The sequence below is a fragment of the Camelina sativa genome, chromosome 12, assembly GCF_030686135.1.
Source record: "Camelina sativa cultivar CO46 ecotype springtype chromosome 12, ASM3068613v1".
In the NCBI taxonomy this organism is placed as follows: domain Eukaryota; kingdom Viridiplantae; phylum Streptophyta; class Magnoliopsida; order Brassicales; family Brassicaceae; genus Camelina; species Camelina sativa.
Window position 1 is genome coordinate 11,668,994 of NC_141891.1, and position 23,480 is coordinate 11,692,473.

Sequence of the window (23,480 nt, forward strand, 5' to 3'; positions counted from 1 at the left end):
GAAACTTATGATTATATTTTTAAAGTTCGCAATTCCATCTTTAAAGTTTAATGTCCCAAGTAAATTAAAACATGAAACTATGTATTGTTTACTTATATAAAAAACTCGAACTAATTTTACAATTTTGAAATTTTGAATACTAAACGTCTTAGTTTTCTAGTTTTTTTTTTTTAAACCATGCTTAGAAAAATGATAAAGGCATGAAACACACTAACACTAACTCCAAGCATTCGACCAAACATTAACCATTTTGGAGTTATTGGATTACCAATTTGATTAGTTTAGATAGCCCGTTAATTAGGATTTATAAATGAGATATGAACAAAGTCCCACCTAGGTTTTAGCAAACTTATTAGGCAGCGGGTTAAATCCTAGATATGTTATCCAAAAATATATTTAGTTTAATATTTTTTTATATTTACTTTTGTCAACATGATCTTGATATAGTAAAAACCAATTAAGGGAATAAATATTAGCAAGTAGTCGTCAATATGTATTAATATTTATTGCTGAAAGCTAATTACAAGACTACTTAAAAGTAATTAATTTCACATGTTATTCAAATATATATTTAGTTTAGTCCATTTTATATTTACTTTTGTCAACATGATTTTGATATGGTAAAAATCAATTAAGGATATAAATATTAGCATGTAGTCGTCAAGATGTTTTAATATTTATTGCTGAAAACTAATTACACGACTACTTAAAAGTAAATAATTTCATGTATAATCTTCATATATACACATATGATATATGTATGTGTGTGTGTGTTTGGTATAACATTTTTTTTTTGTTAAAGTATACAGTTTTTTTTGTCTCATGCAAGTATATACTGTTTAATTCATGATGATTTTCATATTCCTTAACAGTTAACGTTATATGTACACAATATCCAAATAAAATCAATAAATGAAAACTAAATAGACACTTTCCTACAAAATATTTTTTTCCAAATTTCTTTGAATGGCTACTAAATGCTAATAACTGCAACCGAGCAGGAAGACTAATCAACACTTTAGAAAAGTAAAAGTAAACAAAAAGCAAAAATATATTGTGAAGAAATCTCATGCATGTTGACCAACAAAAAAAAGGAACATCATATACCATGTTTTTGGGTTTATGCAAAATTGTATGCATCTTCCCTATATACTAAATTTAACCCACAGTATACCGCATGCATATAAGTTTTATTATTATTTATATTTTGTATTGTATTTATTTATTAAATATTGAATATTTTCCAAATAGAGGAATAACTAAATTTTCCGATCGTTTGTGCGGCTAAATATTTATATTAATTTTTTAACCCGCAATATATACTTCATAACCATTTGTTTTTTATATTTAGATTATTTTGTTTAGTGTTGAGATTCTATTTTGATTTTTAAGTATTATAACAAAAAAATAAGAGATCTAAATACATAGTAAGTCATTTATACGCTATGATTAAGTCACATTTTTTCTAATGATTTAATTATTTTATACAATATTAGTTAAATCAACTTAATTTGTATATGTCAAATATTCTAATATTAATAGTGTGAACACATAATAAAATGAGAATTTTACCCGTATTAATACAAATTTAATAATATTTTATTAATTCCAACATATCGTCTTTATAACTCATCTACTTCGTATATCTACATTCATTTTTAGTACTAAACAGATTTTTTAATAACTTAGCTTCCAAATTTCTAATTTCCAACCTTACACAAATGAAATGATGAAACGTCGTCAACGTAAGAATTGGCCCATTGAAGAGCTGATTCATTTTAAGCCCATTTATGATAAAATAACGTGCCGGGTCGGACCCTAAAGAAAGATTTAATGATTTTTTCTTTAACCTCAACAAATGGCGGAATTTACTTTTGTTTCCACATCTTTTGTAAAGACGCTCCAAAGCCCCCAAATTTTGCTACTTAATGTCCAATATCCATCTACTGAGTCTGAGTTTGCTAAGTTATGATTCAGCCTCCAATCAAATTTCAGACTCTTTAAGCTGAACTAGATTTAGATCCATAAACCCTAAATCACATTCACATTCTTGTAGATCACTACAAATTTCTTAGAAACTAAACCAATCTCTGTTTTCTCACATTAATAATATCACATGATATGGAAGGCAAGAAGAATCTCATTGGCTTGTAACATAAACTCTGTTTCATCTGAATCAAATCACATAGTCTTAAACTGGAACAACAACAATGTAATAAGATCAATGAAAATCTTATTTGATCTAGAAATTTTCCAAGATGTAAAAAAACTTATGGATTGCTTCTCATAACTTCCAACAGAAAATCTTTGGTCTCTTCAACATCACAGAGCTCCTCGTGTATCTGAACTGAGGAAGAAATAAGAATTGCTCCACTTGATGTTGTTAGACTAATGTCGATGATCTCGAATCCGAGAAACCTCATAACCTCCATGTATTTAGTAAAGATCCCTGCTTTCTTCTCTGTTATGATCTTTAACCAAAACCTCCTCTCCCCAATCTTACACAGCTGCACATTCTCCTGTCCAAAAGAAACCAATTAGAGAACAGAACCGATCAAGAAATTGTATTGAGGAAACTAATTTAAAACCTCGATTCCAAGCTTCTTCATCTCTTCTTTTAGATGAATTGTTTCAAGTTCAGGTTTAATCATCGTCTGATCAGTTTGCTCTTCATCATCAATCTCAGGAGGAGCTTCTTCCATTTCAAAAAGCTTCTCTGAAAGACTCTGAACATTCTTCTGAAGCTCTCCTATGTAAGTAATCGCATCTTCAACAATACTCGCTTTAGTCATCTGAAAACAACAACAAAACACAAAAATCATCATAACCAAAAAACACACAAACACACAAAATCTGAGATATCGGAATTACGTACGTTGGTGACAATAGGGACATGAGATCTTAGAGCCATAAGCCGAACGTGTAGCTTCTGTCTTCTACGTCTCTCTGCTTCAAGATTTGGAGATTTGAAGCTCTCATCTTCTCCCTTATTCTCTTCCGTTACTTGTCTCCTACGGTTCATCCTGACTGGTTCTTGAAATATGCTTCCTCCACCCATTTTTATATTTTCTTCGTCTTCTCCTCTGATAAATATTTTTCAGACAAAAGTGTTTCTTTTTGTTTTTTTCTTCCTTATGTGATGGTGGTAAAAGACATGAGTTATATAGTTGTTTCTCATGTAGAGAGAAGTCTGTTGGTGGAGAGAGAAGAGAAAGAGAGAGAGAGAGAGAGAGAGAATCTCAGTCTCAGTTTGTTATATTATTGATGTGATTTCAGTTAGAGTCAAACATATATAATGAAATTACAAATTTATATTATATGTTTTTGTTTTCATTATACAGAAAAAGAGAGAGAAAAAAAAAAACAATTTATGACGAATTGAGGAATCTTCTTATTCAAGGGCTCAAAACACGAGTCCTCACAGACAAAGGAATGGTAACATTTCGAGTCCCATCAGTCCAAGTGAAACTACCAAAGAAATAACCAGTGTTACTCTTATGACTTGACGAAACCCTAACTTTAAACCCAAGTTTCTTCGTGTTCGAATCGAAAACTAGAGCCTCCGGTTCAACAACAATCTTTACACCTTCAGGAGGCTCCACCACGGCTCTATAAACCGAATCAACAGGTCCAACGTTAGTCACCGTTCTCGTGATGGTCACTTCTTCTTTAAGGTCTGGAATCGTGATAGCCGGGTAGTTAAAATCGAGTATAGACGGTAACGGAGACGAGCATCTCGTGGGTTTTCCGACGAGTATAGTGATTGCTGTCTCGTTGTAACCAGAGGCGCAGAAAAAGTGAATGTAATCGTCGACATTCATGTCATAGACAAGTCCCGGATCTTTGGCTCTTTCCATGTTCACGAGTCCTGCACCGTAGTCAAATGGATCAGCCAGTTTCCGTGGTTGTCCCTCCGCAAAGATTGGATCCCCGGATGGATCGGTCTTCCATGCTATAATAACAACATAACAGCTAATGTCAGATTAGATTAGCGAATGAATGGTGGTTGAGGAGAAATTAAAGACGTTTTTGATGATTTCAAGAACCTGAAGTCATAATAGCGGATTTAAGCGCGGCAGGTGACCAGTCAGGGTGTAAAGCTTTTAGTAGTACGACGAGCCCCGAAACAACGGGAGTGGCAAAGGATGTCCCTACGCCTAGGATATATCCTCCGTAAAAATCGGGGAAGGATTCAGAGGTAGCTCCTAAAATCGTCACACCCGGGGCTGCTATATCAGGCTGCATCATTTATTAATTTTCCAAAAAGAATTAACAGAAATCCTTGGATACGAAAGACAAGAAATTTCAAAACATTTGTTTAGAGAAAGAACCTTGAGAATGGCTGGAGAGATTGGATTAGGCCCTCTAGATGAGAATCCGCAAACTTGAGTCGCAATAGGACGTCCCACAAGCGTTTTACCTTTACTAATTTTTATTGTGGGAGAACTGAAGAGACCCCAAGCCATACGAGAAAATGATCAGTTTAACAGACTACTACTATGTGACTTGCAAGGATCAATCACTAAAAATACAAAACAAAGGATAATATGTACCTTGCCGAGCGGATGTATCGTAGAATCTTAGCTCCGACTTCATGGTCTACGTAGATGTATGGTTCTTTATACACAGCAGCACTTTGTTGATCAGTACTGCGTGCCACGATCATCCCCGAGGCTTTGTTGTTAGTTCCAGCCACCAATGCGCTTGTCATTTCCCAATCTTCTTTCACAAAAGTTAGGAAAACTTTTCCCGGTATGGGAGAGGTGTCGTTTTGATAGTCTTCGAGGTAAACTAAACCAGCAGATAATTCCTTACCTGTATGTTGAGCTTGACCCTGAAACAGTTTTACAGGAAAAGAGTTAAGTTTCCAAGACTGTTGGAACCCGGTGAAAAGACCTGAAAAAAAAAAAAACACATTTTACGTACTATCATGGTGATGTTATTTCCAAAAGTCATGTCTACATAAAAGGTACGGTCAATGTTAGTTGCAGCGACTGTGATCAACCACGGAGCTACATTAGACACAGTGGAAGCAGCGGGGCCTGTATTAGCAGCGCCAGCTACAACCGGAATGCCCTTCATCACTGCATGGAAGGATCCAAGCGCCATATCGTCCTCTTGGTATGGGCCAGAAGGAAGGATTCCGCCGATTGAAATCGACAATACATCAACGCCATCGTTTATGGCCTCATCGACTGCCTTGACCATATGCACAATGGACGAACCAAAAGATTCTCTATCCCAAACAACTTTGTACATAGCTATACGAGCCTTTGGAGCACCGCCTCTCATGACTCCAGGTGCAAGACCACCATATGAGACATTAGGCACGAATGAAGATGCTGCAATTGAAGCGACGGTAGTCCCATGTCCACTAAGACCTCTAGGGGACATATAATATTCTTCCTCGCTGATTCGTTCCCCAGGAAACATCTCATCCCAGCCATCAGTGAAGTACTTTGCTCCTACTAACTTTTTGTTGCAATGCTTTGCTGGGTCAAACTCCTCTCCAGCTACACACTTGCCCTTCCAATGTTTCGGTATCGGTCCAAGCCCTTCATCGTTAAAAGCCGGAGACTCTGGCCATATTCCAGAGTCAAGAAAACCAATGACAAGATCACTTCCCATGTTGGTCTCATGGAGAATTCCTTTGGGGAAAGTTGGCGAAAGGCCCAAATAATCATAAACTCTAGTGGTCTGCAACTGAACCATTCGATTTGGTGAGACACTGAAAACATCAGGACGGTCTGGATATGACATGAAACAAAACCAGAAAATGTGTCAGAAGCTTGTTTAAACAAATTCATCACTAGTTTCATATACTCTCAAAAACAAAACCTGAAAGTTGTTTAGCTTGTGAGTCTGTAAGCCTGGCTGAAAACCCGGAAAATCCATGGTGATAGTTGTAGATGATGGACTTTCGAGCAGCTTCCGGGCTTCATCATCATCAGTACACAAAATCATTAGCTCGAAAATTCATGAGACATCATCATCAGGAAAGCGAAATCAAGAACTCTGTTTCTATATAATATATACCTTTCGAAAACCGACTCCAACATCCTCTGGTGTGATTCAGAGACCAACTCAGGATCATCGTGTTGCCTCGCACCTAAATGAACTATATATATCTACCTCAATCCGAAACAAACAAACAAACAAACGTTTCATCCATCAATCACAATTTGACCAAATATAAGGACGACGAAACAAAAAGAAGAAACCTAGAGGACCATTTTACACATACCTTTCTCTTCTCATTGCTGCTTTCTTGAGAAAACACGCAAAACCCACAATTGAGAATGAACAAGAATACAACAAAGAGACAAGCTTTGGACCTTCCCTTCACAATTCCCATGTTTCTTGTGGGGAAGAATCGCTTCTTCTTTCTTTGTTGGTTTAATCCTCAAAGTCTACATTTTTCATTCTTCTTTAATAGTCTTCTTCGAAAACTTACAGAACAGCAAAACAGACATGAATAGCTAGCAGCAGGTAGTTTTTGCTCACAAAACCCAAAATGTCCAATTTTGACATAAGACAGTTTTATCAGTTTTTAGATGTAATAGTTCCCTGTTAATTTGGGGCTGTTTTTCTATTTATGGGATTAGATTATAATGATGACATACAATAGATTGGAAAAATCATTTTTTATTTTCTTAATAGATGATGTAGAAATCAAATTCGAATGAATAGGGTACTAGCAATTACACAATTAGGGTTTACAACTACGAACAATGAACACGATCGCAAATCCTATTCTATCATAGCAATTACACAATTAGGGTTTACAATTATCGCAAATCCTATTATATCATAGCAATTACACAATTAGGGCTTACTAAATATGAAGTATGAACAATGAACAATGAACAATGAACAATAATATTTCAAACTAGGTTAGGTTCGCAATTACTTCAATCAAAAAAAAAAAGGAGAGGATAGAGAGGATAGAGAGAAAAGCTTAGGTTAGTGATGATCAACGAGGAAGACAATTAGCATTTGCAGTATCGATCTCTTTCGTCTCTATTAGCTTCTTCATCAACTCGCAGTAAATTTCTTCAATTAGAAAACAATCTCACTCACATCTCTCCTTCTTTTTTTTCCCCTAATCACAGTGTAAGAAGAATAAAGGGAATTTTATTAAAAATTATCATTTATGCCATGAACAGTGACATACTTCATTAAAAATGTCACTTTTTCTAAAACTTTTTCCCGGGTGCCACAGAACTTTCGTTAATTGACAAATTTGTCCCTAAAAATACTGAACAATAAAAAATAATTAATATTATTTTTGTTGTTTTTCTTTTGGAATTTTCATTCTCTCACATTCGATCATTCATCTTCTTCCATCTCTTTCTCTCTATCTCTTTCTCTCTCTTCTTTCCTCTCTAGAAACCTCCATATCCCTTCTTCTATCTCTAATTAATTTTGGTGGTCTTATCTAATGGAGAAAAAACAGAACCAACATCTGCCGTGGATGCCTCTGTCCTGAATTGTACTTCCAATTCTCATTATTAGGGTTTTGTTCAATTATTCAATTTTGTCCTTCAACAGTCTTAAAAATCTATTATACATGCAACAGAAGACAAAAGACCTGGGATCGAAATGCAAACAAGGACTCTCTTCTCGGAACCCACCATGTAAGTTTTTGATGGACCAGATCTACTACGTACCAACTCGTCTACCGTTATTTTGTCCATCACTTGAATAACTGAACCTTTAAAAAACCGAGTCTGATGTTCCTCCCCATTGCAGGCCTCATGAAGACTCATCTAGTAATCTGCCCTACGCGGAGGAAATGAATCAACAACGAAGGTAGTTATGTCCATCATTCTCCTTTTGCATTCAATTTACATGTCTACCCAAACATGTTGTCTATCAATTCTGCATTCAATGATGGACCAGATATGTCCACCCAAATATTTGTCTCTCACCGTTTTTTGGGTTCATAACTAAGACCATACAACATTCTCCCCATTGCAGTTCGGGCGAGGTCGCAGTGGCTTCTAATGTTCAGCCATCTTCTTATTGCAATTCCCCTAACAAAGCAGCCCCTTCTGGTATCGGTGGTCCATTGATGGACAACACTCCGACTTCAGTGTATATGTCTACCCATCCTTGTCTATCAAACCGTATTTAGATACATTGTCTTTGATACCATACAACTTTCTGCCCATTCAAGGTCGGCCGAGGACGCAGCCGATGTTGATGTTCAGCGATCGATCGACAACATAGAAATGTCAAGGTATATGTCTATATAATAGTGGACTTTCTTCTATTCATTGTGGACAAGAAACTAAAATTTATTCTCCACTAATCTTCTTTCTTCTATTCACTATTTGAGCTTGGTGTTATTTTGTCTACTGTTTTCGCCCTTATTGCTTTCCTCCTCGCAATCGGCATGTCCATCAACAACTTCAGAGGGTGATGTAATCTGCTGGACTTTCCACCCAAGTGTAGTAGACTTTTCATGTTGTCTATCTACTTTTGGTTTACTTTTGTCATGTTCTCTATCTTCTTTTGACTAGGCACCTATATGCACTCTCAACCTTTTGTCCACCTACCTTTTGTTGTGTCTATCAATCTATTTTATGTCTACCTTCATTGTTTTTTTTCTATCCTTCAGTTGTCTCAAGTGATCTTTTCTTTCAAGACCCAATGTACTATGTAGACTTGAAAGACATGTTGCACTATGTAGACTTGATGGACATGTTGCCAACTTTGTTTACCAATATGTTAGATACTTCATTTTTACACAACAAAAGGTCTAAAGCCAACCAATGGCTTACATATTAACTGAAGGACCTTATTAACAATTTGAATCCCCTTTTGTTGTGTCCATCAATCTTTCTAGATGTCTACCTTCAGTGTTATTTGTCTAAAACCTATCTGTGATGTCTTCTTTTTTTCTGTTTCAAGCCTATCTACCTTCAGTGTTAATTGGGCATATCTGCAGTCATTTCCGATTCTCTACAAACTTTACTGATGGACAATTTGCACCCTTTAGACTTGATGGACATATTGCAAGTTTTGTCTACCAATATGTTAGAGACTCCATTTTACACAATGGTAGTTCAAAAGCAAACCATTGGCAGACATATTAACTGAACCACCTTAATAATAACTGTTTTTATAGTTGTTACAAAAGACAACTGGAGGTAATTGGGTTCCTCATATCTTACATATCCAAAAAAAACACAAAAAACTAGTCATGTTTAATATCTACCATCTATGTAGACAGTAAGTCCAAAAAAAATACAAAAGGACTAGTCCCATCGTCCTTAATGTCGACCAACCCTTCAAAATTTTATTTCTTTTTAAATTCTCCAGCGTGCAAATTTCTTAAACAATAGGCTAAGGCTATTTTAGTCTTCTCCCACCTCCCCCTCATGTGCCAAAATGGCATTTCTCATAAGAAAAAACAAAAATGGCATTATTGAGAATTTTTTTGGGAGATATGGTATTTCTGGCCAAAATCCCTTTTTAAAACAAAAGTTGTGTAAAATGCCACTTTCAAAAATGCCATTTTTCAATTCTATGCCATATATGAAAAAGACAAAAATATCCTTAAAATAAAGAGAGTAAAAAAGGGTGTAGACTATTTTGTGCAATACCCAAAACATTATCAATGAACGTTTATGAAATATGTTGTTCATGATTCTGCAGACAAGTAAATGTGGTGGACAAAACTTTGATTGTTGTATCTGGTCCATCAGATCTTCATTAGCATTTAATTTGGACACTTGCAAATTTCATTGCATTAATTGTGTTACAACATAGTTTCCATGTTTCTGCAGATGTTCGGGAACATGTGCGTCCTGGTGGGTGAATAGACACAAACAACAAGAATACATGTCTATCGACTAGGATAAAGATAGAATACAAGAAATGGTAGACAAAAACTTATGAGTAACAATTTCCACCAAAAAGGACAGATGAGGAGGTAGACAAAAACAACAGAAAGACATATCCATCGGCATTAGATAGTCTATCGCCAATAGATTGTGTATGGACAAGTTTCATTAAATTGGCTATGGTCATATTGTAATAGAGAGATGACAATAAGGTAGACCAAAAACAATGCATTAGTTGTACAACCATATTAAAGGTAGACATAAACAAAAGGAATACATGTCCATCGACTAGGATAGTGGTAGAAGAAAGGGTAGACAAAAACAGCAGAAATACAATATCCACCGCATAGGACAGACATATGCTTGGCGGTGGACAAAAAATAACAGAAACACATGTCCATCATGTGTGATTTGCCTATCAGTATCCAAATTTCATAATGCAAAACCCAAGTGCAAGGAGAAGACGTAGGAGGCTAATAAAGGTGTATAATACGCCTACTATGTGACTTACGAATGCTCCATCAGAGAGTGAACATCTATCTTGTCTTTCATCTGATCCACCATGGCCACATCATTGTCAGTGAGTACCCCAGTAACATTACTACAGTAACGAGAAATGAATATATTAGTTAATCGATAGACAAACGGGTTTTGAATAACAATTTTCACAATAAAAAATGGATGACCAAACAGATATAAATATGTAAATGGATACATGGTTGTGATGGACATGAATCATGCCTATTTAGTCTAGTCCACCCAAAACAAAGACATAAATAGGCATAAATGGGGGTAGACATACCTTGGCTGCTGTAACTGGTCCACCTGATGTATTACAGCTCCTGCGCTTTCATATCAGTAGACCTGCATAACATGTCAACAGTGGACACCTACTGTATCCATTGAATGTTGAAACTGAGGAAACTACAGTTTGACAGACCTTGACTGTTGAAACTGGTCCTGCGGAGGGAGAACATACCCAGTTCTTGTGTGGTCATCAGACCTGCATTGGAGACAGAATAATGGGAAAAATAAACATTTCCTGCATTGAATTTGGTCTACTAAGACATAATAATGAGCGACATAAATAAATTCGGTGGACAAGTACATAAGGTTAATATTGTGGTCCATCTGCTGAGATAACCTAAACAGTGGACAAGTATATATGTTAGACATAGAAAGGTAAATATAATCGGTTTTATTTGAAGAAAATTAATGGTAGAAAAGAACCTCTCTTGGTGGATGTCGTCCACCTCCCCAACTAACCTGCACAGTAGGTAACTTGTAAGTTACCAAAGGCGGAGTGACCAAAAAAGTAACGGTAGACCAAAACCTTTCCTGAAGGATGTCTATCAGAGAATAAGTGTTCTATCGTCATATAAAAAATATTGTGTGGACAAAAATTTCAGATTTTGTAACTGGTCTATCGAGAAAAAGTTATCTATCAGATAACATTTGGTCTATCCTCATATAAAAAAACGATGGACAAAGATCTTGGATCTATTAACTGGTCTATCAGATCGGTTTTCCTGTTCCGTTTAACAACTATTTTCGTTAGAAACAGACAAAAAATCTTAACACGAAGACGATTTAAGCAGTTTTGAAGCTAGTTCGAAACAAATAAAACTGATTCACCTAGGATAGGTGGTAGCGGCCTTTGGCTTTCCCTCACTTAGAATCTCCACATCTGACTCTACACAGAAACGAGAAAGACGAAAGGATAGGATTTTCAGATTTCTTCAAAAAACATGAAAGAACGAGAAGAAGAAACAAAGAAGTTGGACTGTTCAGGCGGATGTGCGGCAAAGAAGAAGAAACAAAGAAGAAGATGATAAGACAAGAAAGAGAAGAAGAAACGAAGATTTTTGAGGAGAAAAGAAAGTAACAATTTGTGGTTTATGATGCAATTAAATGGTTTTACAATTATATTTTAATTAAAACTCTTTAATTTAGAAGATAGATTGATGAAGGGCATAAGGATCTTTATATAACTGTGTGTGGCAGGCGGGAGAAAAAGATTTTAAAAATGGCATTTCTTAGAAAGTTTGTCACTGTACATGGCAGAATCAACAACTTTCTCAAGAATAAACCCCAAGACAGTATATTAAATCCTAGAGCTTTTTTTTCCTTTTCTTTTTTGCAAACATATACTAGAGCTAATATTATTATATCATCGATTTGCCGTGTTAAAAGAATATATATATATTAGAGCTAATTTAGTAAATTTGAGAAAATGACAGCCGAACAATTGTTATTACTTTTTTCATCACAAAATTTACGACTAATTAAGCCATTTTAATGCTATTTTGGATTATGTTTTACATTTCACGTTGAAAAAATAAGTAAATTTTATTTTGATATATGTTGTAAATGTCGTTCACAACAATCACCATTTGAAAATTTTCACGGCATGGGAGTGAAAAAATACAATGATAAGTTAAAAGTCTTTTAAACCGATTGTGATATATTCTTTCCTCACCAATTACAATGGACTCGGTGAAAACATTTTAACTTTTATGAAAACAATTTACAGGAAAAAATCAGGGATGAAACGTGTCCTCAGAGAGATTGGGATTGTGACATTGTGAACTCCATCACTCCAAGTCAAACTCCCAAAGTAAAACGCAGTGTTAACTCTGTGCGAACCCGGAGACACACTCACTTTAAACGCGATCTTGTTGCTTCCTTTGTTAAACACCAACTTCTCCGGCGAAACCTTTACGCTGAATCCGAATGGAGCCTCCATCACAGGCGTATAAACCGAATCCACAGGTCCAACGTTGGTCACGGTTCTGGTCACTGTGATTTCTCCCTTGACGTCTGGGATTGTAATGGACGGTACGTTGACGTCAAGAATCGATGAACCTGAGCTTGGGCATTTTTTAGTGACGTTTCCGGCTAGAGCAGAAACCTTCTTGTCTGTGTAAAGAGCCTGGGAACACAAGTAATGTATGTAATCATTGATGTCCATGTCGTATACAAGACCGGGATCTGTGGCTTTCTCCGGATTCACAAGACCTCCTCCGTAATCGAATGCATCGGCTGCCTTGTAGTTACCTCCATCTACAGCCACACGCTCGCCATATGGATCGGTTTTTATGGCTAAAAGAACCACATAAGGTATAAGAGTTTTTGTTTAAAATGCAGAGTTCTTAATGAGAAAAGAGTTTTGAAGAGATATTAATTACTATACCTGTTGTGACAAGAGCTGATTTTATTGCAGCAGGAGACCAATTAGGATGCGAAGTCTTGAGGAGTGCTACGATTCCTGCAATCACCGGAGTTGCCATCGATGTTCCTGAGTAAGCGAATTCACTGGTGTCTTCATCTGTTGGTATTCTAGGTGTTAGTAAGCTCACACCAGGGGCTGCTATATCCGGCTGCATTACACAGAAATATTAACTTGATTAACAAAACCTAGATTTAGTGATCCACAGAATATGAGATGAAGTAAACAGAACCTTAAGAATGGCAGGTGAAAATGCACTAGGCCCTCTCGCTGATGACTTTGCAACTTTACTTGCTACACTTTCGCCAACTATTGTCTTGTATGGGCTTATCTTAATTTTCAGTGATCTGCAAGAAAAGCAACAATTTTGATTCTCATATGTAAGAAGATGAGATATTAATTTGACTGAGCAATGTTTGTGAAGATAGATAACCTCGTAGTATGGATGTCGAAAAATAACTCGGATCCAACTTCCAAATCCACGTAGATACAGGGAAAGTTTACGGGACATTCAAGTCTATCATCACTCGGATTTCTCATATCAATTAGAGCGATACCACCGTTTTTTTGAATAACGTCCGGCGCCAGCGGACCAGTGGCAACCTCCGAGAAGTGCAATAGAATTTTACCCTTTGTAACTTGGTCAAGATTAGTACTATGATCATCAGTACTAATCACTTCAGTGAAGCCAATTTCTGGTCCTGTGTACAGACTCTGACCCTGAAAGACAGGCAATGAAAAGGCAACTTTACTTTCAATCACAAGCGTTGCATTGTTAGAGATTGAGAAGTTTAAAATGTACCAGAATCGTTTTATTGTTCTCGAGTGTGATCAATGTGGGGAAAGACCGGTCGAGGGTAGTCGCAGCCACAGTTAAAATCCATGGAGAAACGTTAATAACCGATGAAACGCGGGATCCTTCGTTACCAGCTGGAGAAACGACAGGAATACCTCTATTCACTGCGTGTAGTGCTGGAATTGCGATGTCAATTTCAGCGTCAAGAGATTTCAGGGCTGAGTCACCAAGAGAAACTGACAAAACATCAACACCATCGTGAATGGCATCGTCAAAAGCTTTCCAAACATCAGCAACTGAACACATCCCTCCTTCCACACCCCAACATGCTTTATACATTGCTATATGCGCCTTTGGAGCGCCGCCTCTCATGATTGACCCAGATGAGATACCAGGAAAAGTCACGTTAGAAATGAAAGAACCAGCTACCGTTGAGGATACTTGAGTTCCGTGCCCAATACGATCTCGAGGAGACAGATATTCTGTAGTACTATTGATTCTTGTTTCGAGATCTGCATCAAGACCATTACTATAGTATCTAGCTCCAATAAGCTTTCTGTTGCAATCTGCAGGACTGAACTGGTCTGCAGATACGCATTTTCCTCTCCAGTGTTTTGGTATTGGGCCATATCCATAATCGTCAAAGGCACCTGATTCCGACCATATCCCTGCTCATATAATGTCAGCATTTGTTAACGCTCTGCTTAGAAAAGTTGAGATCGAAACAAATTGCTAGAGAGATTGATATAATACCAGAGTCGATAACGCCAATAATAGCACCACTGCCCATGTTGGTCTCATGTAGAAGACTTCTAGAAGAAGTTGGAGTTGAAAATTGGCCTAAGTAATCCCATGTCCGTGTCGTTTGCATCACAAGTTTTCGGTTTTCCAGAAGAAGAATGACTTCCGGATGATCTAGTAGAAATACAGAGAATGATTTAGTAAAAAAGCATTCTGAGTTTTGGAATATTAAGAACTCATGAACAAGCGAGAAATATGTAATAATAAAGAACAATACTTTTCAAATTTTCTGCCTCCGCTGGTTTGAGCTTGGCTGCAAAGCCAGAAAATCCATGGTGGTAACTGTAGACCATTGACTTATTGGCTGCTTGTTCGCTGTAACACAAGATTCAAACCAAAAGATTAGTTCTGTTATAACCACCTCAGAAGCTGAGTTATACACCCAAAAATCTTCAATGCAACCACTCTTTTACCTTCCAAGAACCGATTTCAGTATTTCAAAATGTGACTGTTTCACCAACTTAGCATCATTATGTTTCCTTTCCCCCAAGTAAATTATATAAACCTATTATTATAAGAAAGACAATGTATACATGAGAAATTACAACAACAAAAAAAAGTTCCTCATGTATCTAAAACAATTTGACTACATACGGGGAACTCGGGGACAAATGGTGGCACAGGTTTATTTGCAATATAATCATCGCCCTCTAGAGGAGCAGCCTCTGGAGAGAAGGCGAAAATTGATGCCTGAGGAGGATCAGCCTCGTGGGGTGTTGTTCCAGAGCTAAGCTTTCCATTTGTTATAAACACAAACCCAAATGCTATAGCAGCAAAACACAATCTAAAAGAACTATCCATTTTCAAAGTTCTCTTCATTTTCCAACGAGAGTTTTTATTCTCCCGGATTTCCCTTGTGTTTTTATAGATAGATCCCCATTGTTTTAAACTAAACTGTTAAACAAAATTTGGCTCCATAAATTAACAGAATAACCAATTAACACACATACTGATTGTATCCTGCAGTAAATAAACGTTGTAACTACTAACAAGCACAATGAAAATGGGTGTTATTGGCATATGACAGTTAGGCACAAGCTAAATTTAGAGTATAATTATGATAACTACGGGTACAATAGATTCAGAAAATATACATTGAAATGTAATTATGATATATGCGTTGGAGTCGCAGACAGGAAGAGAGAGAACATCAGAACACAATTTTCTATTTTGGTGAAATGAAAAATTAAATGTTGATAGATAAGAATGGCACCTAGTTAAATTAGGCAACTGGTTATGGTTGGTGGAACTTTTATGATTCTATATATCAAAGATATTACAGAGAAGTTTTAACGAAAATAGTAAAACGCATGGTTAAAAATTGATGTTTTGGATTCACAGCTTAAAGGATACTGAACTGCTTATTTTATTGCTCAAGACAAACAAGAACAAAAAACCCTTGTGCATTACTTTACTCGGTAGTATACATTATAAGAGACTTAACCTAGGAGATCGACCAAGACATTATAAAATCAGTGATCACATTATTCTCATAAACATTTGCTTTCTTACAGCATTAAAGAAGCACAAAACATCAGACACATACGACATAATTCATAAGAATTCACACAGCTTTAGACGTAATGAAAGAGCTACTGCTTTAAAACAAGAAGTAGGAGGAACCGAGAACAGATTGGTGATCTTTACCCAGATGACGACCACGGAGACACTCGAGATCCATAATCTGAGAATGATCCACGTAGAGATTCACCTGAAAAACAAAGACGAAGAGACAGGAATCTTGTGAGGGTAACCACTCAAACAGAAGGTAAAATTTAAAAAATTAATAGAGAGGAGTATCAGCAAATACATTTGGACCATAACGTTTGATGAACCATTCAGCCAACTTCGCATCAGATGCTTCAAACATAGTCTTCTCTATACCTAAACGCCCTATGACTTTAGCAATTATGTCTGCTCGAAGAGAATCTGCGTATTTGCAGACATCATCTGCATCAATCATAATCGTGTCTGCCCCGGCTTCTAAACACCTTTCAGCCTTTCTGATCAAGAGATCTATATCCTCAACAAACTCTGTGAAAACAAAATACTTCTCTCAGTAAGCATGCAAATCTAAAACTCTCAGTCTCTCACTGCTCATCCAACGAGTTTCTTACCAGTTGATCGAGGTTCTGGAACAACATAAGAGCCAAATGCTCTACTCCTACCAGGGATATCAGACTTGTTGAATTTCACAGCAAACATTGGTTTAGCTCTGAGACCACCACTCTTAATCAGACGTACATATCGTAGAAGAGTTTCTTCAGGAACCTCGAGCAAATTTGCATTCAGCTCTATAGTGTCAAACCCCAACTGCTTACACTCCTACTCCAAAAAAAAAAAAACACAATTAACCTCACAAAAACCTAATTCTTCTCTAATCCCAAACATGTCATCTTCCACAAACATCTTTACCTCCACATAGTCTTTGAAAGCTGAAGGACCACCACTCCGAAGCATATGTTCAGCCCAATCACCAGTACTAACATACACACCGTGTTCATGAGCCGTTTCAATAGCTTGTTTGATGAATGATTTTGGAATTAAACTGTTGGATCCTCCCGAGAACTTTAATCCATCAACAAATTGTCCCATCGATTCAAATATTTCCTAAATCAACACGATTATAACCAACCGTAAGAGCCTAATCAAGCTAAATCGTAAAATCATGACCGGAATAATTAAAACGGTAAGGTACCTGAAGAAGGTTCTGGCTGAGAACGGAGTAACGAGGACCTCGAATCTCCGTTACACCGTAACGGCGAGGCTTCTCCGGACGATCTTCGTTCTCTTCGAAACTCTTCCATCTGTAGTACGCCGCCATTTTCTCTGTTCACTTCTTCTTCTTCTTCCTGAGAATTCGAACTCTCGAAGTATCCAACATTAGTCAGAATTTTTTTTATAAAAAGACACTAAAAATAAGCAAGTCGAAGTATGGAGCTGCTTCTAGAGAGATTTGCCACGTCAGCACCACCTCTCCACGTCACTCTTCTTAACCTTGCCACGTCATTAACGAAACAAAGAATGGAAAACGCAAATTTTGGGAAAATTGAAACTTTTGTTATATTACAGCGTTTCAAACCGCGAACGTTTCTCATCTTGCTTGGCTGCTCTGTCCAAGAATACGAATATTAGAAAGGTTATATAACATGCACGGGGAAGAATAAAGTATACTACTATACAAATTAAGCAATTAGCTAAAAATAGAAAAAGTGCCCGTTGATATTTATCTTTAATTCCACTGATATACAGTGTGATTTTGCTAATGTATAATATTAAGTTTGATTATTGCATTATTTGTCCTTCAAAATGTTGTAAAAGTTAAATGTCTCTGATGAAAAAAAGAGAGCTTTGCATGAAGGATCACAGCTAACTTATATCTTTAACTTTATTCCTATTCCATCCAACGAAGAGAGTCTCTCTCTTAAAGCTTACAATTCCAATTGCCTATAAAAAGATACAAGAACAAGTTATTACTTAAACAAATAGTCATTGCTGCTTTCTTTGTTTGCTGGTAAGAACTTGTTTCATTGACAATGGCAAGGAATGTAGGGTTCTTCATCTGTATCTTGATCCTAGCCATGGATGTTTCAGCTGGAATTCTCGGCATTGAAGCCGAAATAGCTCAGAACAAGGTACATTACACACACATCAACAAGTCTGATCAGAGTTGCGGATTTCACTAACTTGTTTGGTTTTGAGGTGCAGGTGAAGCATTTGAAGATGTGGATTTTCGAGTGTAGAGACCCGAGTTACACAGCCTTCAAGTATGGTTTAGCTGCGTGCATCCTTTTGGCGTTAGCCCATGTAACTGCTAATTTGCTCGGTGGGTGTCTATGTGTTGTCTCAAGACAGGACCTTGAAAAGTCCTCTGCCAATAAACAGCTCGCCGTGGCTTCTCTGATATTCTCCTGGTAAGTCAAAAACACCACATAAACAGGAAAATGTGTAAACTCTTGTGACGAAGTGGACTTGCAGAGAGAGTTGTTTGACGATCCTTTTTTTTTTTGTGTTTTCTCAGGATTATATTAGCGATTGCGTTCTCGATGTTGATCGTAGGGACAATGGCAAACTCAAGATCAAGAAAGAATTGTGGGATATCGCACCATCGGGTTCTGTCCATAGGAGGGGTCCTCTGTTTCATTCATGGTCTCTTCGCCGTTGCTTATTACATCTCTGCAACTGCTTCAACACGAGAACAGACAAGCGCCATCCATGCTTGAAAATTTTTCTTTCTATAAATTTAACACAATGTTTTAATTTGACTTAAAGATATATATACCTGGTTTTTTATACTTTGTCTTTCTCAATGAATCTTCAACCCGGGTTTAGTTTTCTTGTTGACTCTGAGTGCAATGGAAGATAAGGCTGTGGTATGTATCCTTCTAGCTTCAGCTCTTCGAGAAGCAAATTTAGCAACGAATAGATATGTGAAGACTTGGGATGAGTTACATCGCCAGAAACAAACAAATGAGTTACTTTGTTGATTTCGATCCAACTATAACCTGGAATTTTCTGAACTCCTTTCTCTTTCATTAAGCTCCGTACTTTAGTCACTCCACCCCATTCCTCAGCATTAGCATGTGCATTCGAAATCAAAACATAGTAACCAGAATTCCGAGGATCCAAATCCATTAACCTGCTTGAAGCAACTTTAGCAAGGTCGACGTTCTTGTGAAGCCTACAGGCTCCAAGTAACGTTCCCCAAACTCCTGCATCTGGAGGAAACGGCATGCTCTTAACAGTTTCATAAGCTTCATTAAGTCGACCTGCTCGTCCAAACAGATCCACAACGCACGCGTAATGCTCTTGCTGTGGTTGGATTCCGTGATCCTCAGTCATGGATCTGAAGAAGTGGACTCCTTCATCAACATCTCCAACGTGACAACATGAAGATATTATCTCAAGAAACGTGATTTCATCAGGACGAATTCCGCTTTTCTCAACCATGTCACGGAATAAACAGAGGGAATCTTGTAGCTTCCCGTGGTTCCCATATGCAGCAATGATGCTATTCCACGACACAATGTTCCTTTCTTTCATCCTCTCAAAAACATTCATCGCAGATTTTAGATTTCCACTCTTAGCATACATGTCTATCAATGTACTTTCGCTATATACATCAGAAGCAATTGAATGCTTTATCATGAAACCATGAATAGCTTTCCCATAACATTCAGAAGGTAAGTTTGCACAAGCAGAAAGAGCAGCTGAAATACTAACACAATCAAACCTGATTCCCGAAACTCCCATTTGACGGAAAATATCAATAGCCGCACTCGGATCATCGCTCTGTGAACAACGTGTGATCATGGAATTCCACGAAACGATATCTTTCTTAGAGAGTCTCCCAAATATATCATAAGCAACATCCATTCTTCCACACTTAGCATACATGTCGATAACAGCGGATTCAATATTGCACCTGTTACTGAAACCTTTCTTGATAATGAAACCATGGAGTTCCTTCCCGATTTTCAATGCAGCCAAACCACAAATTACCGGTAAAATAGACACCAAAGTTATCTCATTTGGACTCATTTTTACCTTAACCAGCCACCTAAACACCTCTAAAGCATCAATATACAAACCATTATGCAAATACCCAGAGATCATTGCTGTGATCACTACAACATCAACTGAGTTGCACTGACTGAAAATCTTGTGTGCCATAGAAACACCTCTACACTTAAAATAAGCATCAATAAGAGCACTTGTTAAGAAGATATCCAGCGGTATGCTATGTCTCATAATATAGCAATGAATTTGCCTACAATGCTCAAGGTTTTCAAACCTTGAAACTGATGGAAGCAAACTAGAAAATGTGATAGCATCAGGTAAGACACCTGAAGATATCATCTCACAGAAAAAAGTTAAGCTTTCTTCCATTAGTCCACTCTGAACATATCCAGATATCATGCAATTCCAAGTCACCGTATCAGCACGAGACATCATCCGAAACAACTTAGATGCATCATCAAAACGACCACATTTGGAATACAAAGATAAAAGCGAGTTTTTGATAGAACCTTCAAAATCCAATCCAGAAACAACCGCCAGACCATGAAGCTGAAGTCCGAGATCAATCAATGACTTAGAGGCACACACCGATAAAACACAATCAAACGTGACAGCATTAGGACTAATCTGATCCATCCTCATAGCACTAAACCCTTTTATAACACTATCCGAAGCTCCACACTTTGCATACCCATTAAGCATCACATTCCATATAACACAATCTTTCAGACGAACTCTACCAAACAACTCACCCGCCACATCGATCTTTCCATACTCAAGATAAGCTTTAATCAAAGAACTCGCCACAAACTCATTACAATCCATCCCAAGAGAAGAAACAGTACCGCTAAGAAACTCAATCCCTTTAAAATTCTTCAAAGCAACACAAGCCTTAACGAGGCAAGGAAACGTAGATACATCAGGACTAACTCCACAACACAACATCTTGAAGTAAAACGACAAAGCCTGATTCAATAAACCATTTCGAACAAAACTGCTGATAATTGAATTCCATGGTCTGATACTACTACGTCTTAAATCAAGTCTGTAAAACATTTTACCACAATCTGCAAAGCTACCACACATTGCGTACATCCCTAAGACCCTCTCATTGATATAGCTATCACCGGAGACTCTGTTTACGATTAGAAAGGCGTGAACTTGCTTACCTTGCCGAAGCAGAGTTGGGTTAGAGCAAGCTTGCAAGAGTAATGTAAGCCGACGAGGGAGAGACTCTCCGACGACGAAGCGCTTAGCGACTGTGGAGATACTCATAGCCTCTTTATAAAAAGATAGAGGCAAAGAGAAATAAGAAGAAAAAAAAATAAAGACTAGTTGGCTTCGTCATCGAGGACTCACTGAATCAGCGAGTTGCCGACGACGACGATGATCGGTGAAAGTAGCCGGAGAAAGGGCGCCGGGAATTAGGGCAGACGTAGAACAACACGTGCAAATAAAACTTTAATATGGGCCTCGAGTCATCATTGAGGCCCAATTCAAGTTAAATCGCTGCCACATCGAACCGGTTGTTTCCGGTTAGCATAATTTCTTTTCGATTTTGTAATTGATTTTTACCAAATTACTGGTAAATGTTGAATCCAATTAAAGCTTGATTCGGTTTTGGACCTTGTGTACAATGTACACCATATGTGGAGTGAAGATCTCCAACGTACTTAATGAGAATCGATATGTAGAAGCATTTAAATAAACACAATCAAACGTGACAGCATTAGGACTAATCTGATCTATCCTCATTGCACTAAACCCTTTTACAACACCATATGTAGAAGCATTTAAATAAACCAATGAGCTTCCATGAATTGATTTCTTTTAGGTAATGATATGGTTTGGTAAATCACCATGCAAGCAAAGTTAATGCATATTCAAGAAATTACCATTCATTCTGGTAAAAACGTGAAACATAAATTCAGATTCACGAATTTGATTTGAGTCTAAAGTAACTCAGGAACAAAAATCATGAGATGATAATTTACAAGAAAAAAAAATACAGAAATTAAAATGCTTAATTAACCAAGCTTGGCAAGAACTTCGTTCAAAGCAGAGACAGTCTCAGCATAGTACTTCTCAGCCTGCGAGGGACTCTTTTTCTTCGCCGCATAATCCAGCTGCACAAGAGAATCAATCATAAACAAACTTTTGATCAGACAAATAAGAAACATTTACAGAATCATTGATAATTGAAGTTAGATGGAGGAAACTTACATTGTCAATGGTATCGAAGAGCTTCTGAGTGAGTTCCTTAAGGGGCTTCTTCTCATCCTTGGGTTTGGAAGAGATGATTGTGTTAAGATCATAACGAAGATAAGAAGCCTTGGAACGGAGATCGTTCTGAACATATGGCCAAGCTTTCTTTTCGATCAATGACTTCACATTTATGATATCCTGAGCTGATTCTTTGGCTCTAGCTGCAGCTTCTGTTGGTGGCAATGGCTGTAAATAAAATCTGTTTTTCAATGCCAATGAAAAGTCTCTTGCTTGGTCTGAGTTATCTGTCCCAGCTACTCAACAAAAACAATACACAATGTTGTCACCGTAGAAACTAAAACAATCTTAATTAAGTGTTATCTACTGTCTGTGACTCTATGTCATATGCTTATATTCCAATTAATCTAAGCTATAAGTACCAAACCAATCTCAAATCCAGATTAAACATTCTTCTTCTTCTTTATTCCCACTCAGAACAAATGCTTGATTAATATTATGAACTCTTATCAATTCTTATATAAAAAAATGATTAAGCAGCCACATTGTAACCTTACAACAATGTATCTAGATAGCTTAACCTAAATTACGTTTCCTAATCTCATAATAAAAATGTTAATGGTAATCTTTTTGAAAGATTAAATAGTTAAACTTACGAAGACCACCGGAAAGAGGTGGAGGAGGACCAACTTTGATAGGATTAGCATCAGCAAGGACAGCCTGAACAAACGATCCACCAGCTAAACCAGCAGCCACGAGCCCAATCACAGACCTTCGAGAAGTCTCCTCACTCTGCTGAGCTCTCACCACAAGTCTAGACCTTTGAGCTACCGACACTCTTCCGGGGACGTTCAGACGGCTTCCTTCAAGAACCGCCGGAGATGCGCCACGTAATCCACCCATCGAAGCCATTTTTTTAATTATCTTTTTTTTCTCAAAGACGAAAACTGAAGCGATGATGATTGGTTTATGCTTATATGGTTGGTTAGCTTCAGTCTCGGACACACAAGCGCCTTATCTGCACTTTAGATAACTTGGATATGGTTTTAACCACTCATGT

General features: G+C 37.2%; 7 protein-coding genes and 1 pseudogene across 12 annotated transcripts; 2 read left to right on the forward strand and 6 right to left on the reverse strand.

Annotated features, from left to right (window-relative positions):
• Positions 1-2,078: 2,078 nt before the first annotated feature.
• Positions 2,079-3,263, reverse strand: LOC104731411 (transcription factor DYT1-like). Its single transcript, XM_010450783.2, has 3 exons — positions 2,876-3,263; positions 2,589-2,792; positions 2,079-2,519 (listed from the first exon to the last, which is right to left on the reverse strand). Exons 1-3 carry the CDS (start codon positions 3,056-3,058, stop codon positions 2,271-2,273), a joined length of 636 nt encoding a protein of 211 aa, XP_010449085.2. The 5' UTR covers positions 3,059-3,263; the 3' UTR covers positions 2,079-2,270.
• A 28-nt stretch (positions 3,264-3,291) lies between these two features.
• LOC104731412 (subtilisin-like protease SBT3.12) lies at positions 3,292-7,222 on the reverse strand. Its single transcript, XM_010450784.3, has 8 exons — positions 6,245-7,222; positions 6,037-6,128; positions 5,839-5,936; positions 4,927-5,747; positions 4,554-4,834; positions 4,332-4,446; positions 4,047-4,239; positions 3,292-3,952 (listed from the first exon to the last, which is right to left on the reverse strand). The coding sequence occupies exons 1-8, from the start codon at positions 6,353-6,355 to the stop codon at positions 3,396-3,398; spliced, it is 2,268 nt and encodes a 755-aa protein (XP_010449086.2). The 5' UTR covers positions 6,356-7,222; the 3' UTR covers positions 3,292-3,395.
• A 105-nt stretch (positions 7,223-7,327) lies between these two features.
• On the forward strand, positions 7,328-8,761 carry LOC147930413 (uncharacterized). Of its 2 annotated transcripts, XM_087478836.1 has the most exons (6): positions 7,358-7,492; positions 7,580-7,637; positions 7,753-7,812; positions 7,981-8,097; positions 8,180-8,242; positions 8,342-8,761. In XM_087478836.1, exons 2-6 carry the CDS (start codon positions 7,603-7,605, stop codon positions 8,523-8,525), a joined length of 459 nt encoding a protein of 152 aa, XP_087334962.1. In that variant the 5' UTR covers positions 7,358-7,492; positions 7,580-7,602; the 3' UTR covers positions 8,526-8,761. The 2 variants fall into 2 exon arrangements, with proteins under 2 accessions (XP_087334963.1, XP_087334962.1); XM_087478837.1 differs by having other exon boundaries at positions 7,328-7,637; positions 8,419-8,761.
• A 3,520-nt stretch (positions 8,762-12,281) lies between these two features.
• Positions 12,282-15,663, reverse strand: LOC104731413 (subtilisin-like protease SBT3.1). Its single transcript, XM_010450786.3, has 9 exons — positions 15,272-15,663; positions 15,091-15,182; positions 14,895-14,992; positions 14,630-14,791; positions 13,883-14,544; positions 13,514-13,800; positions 13,313-13,427; positions 13,045-13,231; positions 12,282-12,953 (listed from the first exon to the last, which is right to left on the reverse strand). Exons 1-9 carry the CDS (start codon positions 15,494-15,496, stop codon positions 12,379-12,381), a joined length of 2,403 nt encoding a protein of 800 aa, XP_010449088.2. The 5' UTR covers positions 15,497-15,663; the 3' UTR covers positions 12,282-12,378.
• A 362-nt stretch (positions 15,664-16,025) lies between these two features.
• Positions 16,026-17,617, reverse strand: LOC104731414 (protein HEAT-STRESS-ASSOCIATED 32). The gene is made up of 5 exons (XM_010450787.3): positions 17,376-17,617; positions 17,093-17,287; positions 16,795-17,002; positions 16,488-16,711; positions 16,026-16,388 (listed from the first exon to the last, which is right to left on the reverse strand). Exons 1-5 carry the CDS (start codon positions 17,499-17,501, stop codon positions 16,278-16,280), a joined length of 864 nt encoding a protein of 287 aa, XP_010449089.1. The 5' UTR covers positions 17,502-17,617; the 3' UTR covers positions 16,026-16,277.
• A 410-nt stretch (positions 17,618-18,027) lies between these two features.
• On the reverse strand, positions 18,028-21,672 carry LOC104731417 (pentatricopeptide repeat-containing protein At4g21300 pseudogene; annotated as a pseudogene). Of its 4 annotated transcripts, none has more exons than XR_758607.3 (3): positions 18,960-21,672; positions 18,784-18,859; positions 18,028-18,588 (listed from the first exon to the last, which is right to left on the reverse strand). The product of XR_758607.3 is annotated as a pentatricopeptide repeat-containing protein At4g21300 pseudogene, transcript variant X3 (transcript). The 4 variants fall into 4 exon arrangements; XR_015573827.1 differs by having other exon boundaries at positions 18,784-18,862; positions 18,960-21,614; XR_015573825.1 differs by having other exon boundaries at positions 18,028-18,859.
• On the forward strand, positions 18,173-18,972 carry LOC104731415 (protein DESIGUAL 2). The gene is made up of 3 exons (XM_010450788.3): positions 18,173-18,312; positions 18,386-18,591; positions 18,699-18,972. Exons 1-3 carry the CDS (start codon positions 18,214-18,216, stop codon positions 18,898-18,900), a joined length of 507 nt encoding a protein of 168 aa, XP_010449090.1. The 5' UTR covers positions 18,173-18,213; the 3' UTR covers positions 18,901-18,972.
• Positions 21,673-22,069: 397 nt separating the features above from the next.
• Positions 22,070-23,480, reverse strand: LOC104731418 (oxygen-evolving enhancer protein 3-1, chloroplastic). The gene is made up of 3 exons (XM_010450791.2): positions 23,077-23,480; positions 22,421-22,716; positions 22,070-22,323 (listed from the first exon to the last, which is right to left on the reverse strand). The coding sequence occupies exons 1-3, from the start codon at positions 23,330-23,332 to the stop codon at positions 22,225-22,227; spliced, it is 651 nt and encodes a 216-aa protein (XP_010449093.1). The 5' UTR covers positions 23,333-23,480; the 3' UTR covers positions 22,070-22,224.

Excerpts from the sequence above, each read along its gene's own strand:
- LOC104731411 (XM_010450783.2), bottom strand. The coding sequence starts at position 3,058 with ATGGGTGGAGGAAGCATATTTCAAGAACCAGTCAGGATGAACCGTAGG. Across the intron at positions 2,793-2,875 it reads ATGTCCCTATTGTCACCAAC|ATGACTAAAGCGAGTATTGT; the intron begins GTACGTAATTCC and ends TGTTGTTTTCAG. Across the intron at positions 2,520-2,588 it reads TGAAGAAGCTTGGAATCGAG|GAGAATGTGCAGCTGTGTAA; the intron begins GTTTTAAATTAG and ends TCTTTTGGACAG.
- LOC104731412 (XM_010450784.3), bottom strand. The coding sequence starts at position 6,355 with ATGGGAATTGTGAAGGGAAGGTCCAAAGCTTGTCTCTTTGTTGTATTC. Across the intron at positions 4,835-4,926 it reads GAAATAACATCACCATGATA|GGTCAAGCTCAACATACAGG; the intron begins GTACGTAAAATG and ends AAACTGTTTCAG. Across the intron at positions 4,447-4,553 it reads CGATACATCCGCTCGGCAAG|TTCTCCCACAATAAAAATTA; the intron begins GTACATATTATC and ends GGGTCTCTTCAG.
- LOC147930413 (XM_087478836.1), top strand. The coding sequence starts at position 7,603 with ATGCAAACAAGGACTCTCTTCTCGGAACCCACCAT. Across the intron at positions 8,098-8,179 it reads GACAACACTCCGACTTCAGT|GTCGGCCGAGGACGCAGCCG; the intron begins GTATATGTCTAC and ends TGCCCATTCAAG. Across the intron at positions 8,243-8,341 it reads GACAACATAGAAATGTCAAG|CTTGGTGTTATTTTGTCTAC; the intron begins GTATATGTCTAT and ends TCACTATTTGAG.
- LOC104731413 (XM_010450786.3), bottom strand. The coding sequence starts at position 15,496 with ATGAAGAGAACTTTGAAAATGGATAGTTCTTTTAGATTGTGTTTTGCT. Across the intron at positions 14,545-14,629 it reads TATTGGCGTTATCGACTCTG|GGATATGGTCGGAATCAGGT; the intron begins GTATTATATCAA and ends TTATATGAGCAG. Across the intron at positions 13,232-13,312 it reads TTTCACCTGCCATTCTTAAG|CCGGATATAGCAGCCCCTGG; the intron begins GTTCTGTTTACT and ends TGTGTAATGCAG.
- LOC104731414 (XM_010450787.3), bottom strand. The coding sequence starts at position 17,501 with ATGGCGGCGTACTACAGATGGAAGAGTTTCGAAGAGAACGAAGATCGT. Across the intron at positions 17,288-17,375 it reads TCAGCCAGAACCTTCTTCAG|GAAATATTTGAATCGATGGG; the intron begins GTACCTTACCGT and ends GTGTTGATTTAG. Across the intron at positions 17,003-17,092 it reads CTTTCAAAGACTATGTGGAG|GAGTGTAAGCAGTTGGGGTT; the intron begins GTAAAGATGTTT and ends TTTTTGGAGTAG.
- LOC104731415 (XM_010450788.3), top strand. The coding sequence starts at position 18,214 with ATGGCAAGGAATGTAGGGTTCTTCATCTGTATCTTGATCCTAGCCATG. Across the intron at positions 18,313-18,385 it reads CCGAAATAGCTCAGAACAAG|GTGAAGCATTTGAAGATGTG; the intron begins GTACATTACACA and ends TTTGAGGTGCAG. Across the intron at positions 18,592-18,698 it reads GCTTCTCTGATATTCTCCTG|GATTATATTAGCGATTGCGT; the intron begins GTAAGTCAAAAA and ends GTGTTTTCTCAG.
- LOC104731418 (XM_010450791.2), bottom strand. The coding sequence starts at position 23,332 with ATGGCTTCGATGGGTGGATTACGTGGCGCATCTCCGGCGGTTCTTGAA. Across the intron at positions 22,717-23,076 it reads ACCTCTTTCCGGTGGTCTTC|CTGGGACAGATAACTCAGAC; the intron begins GTAAGTTTAACT and ends TTTGTTGAGTAG. Across the intron at positions 22,324-22,420 it reads TCTTCGATACCATTGACAAT|CTGGATTATGCGGCGAAGAA; the intron begins GTAAGTTTCCTC and ends TCTCTTGTGCAG.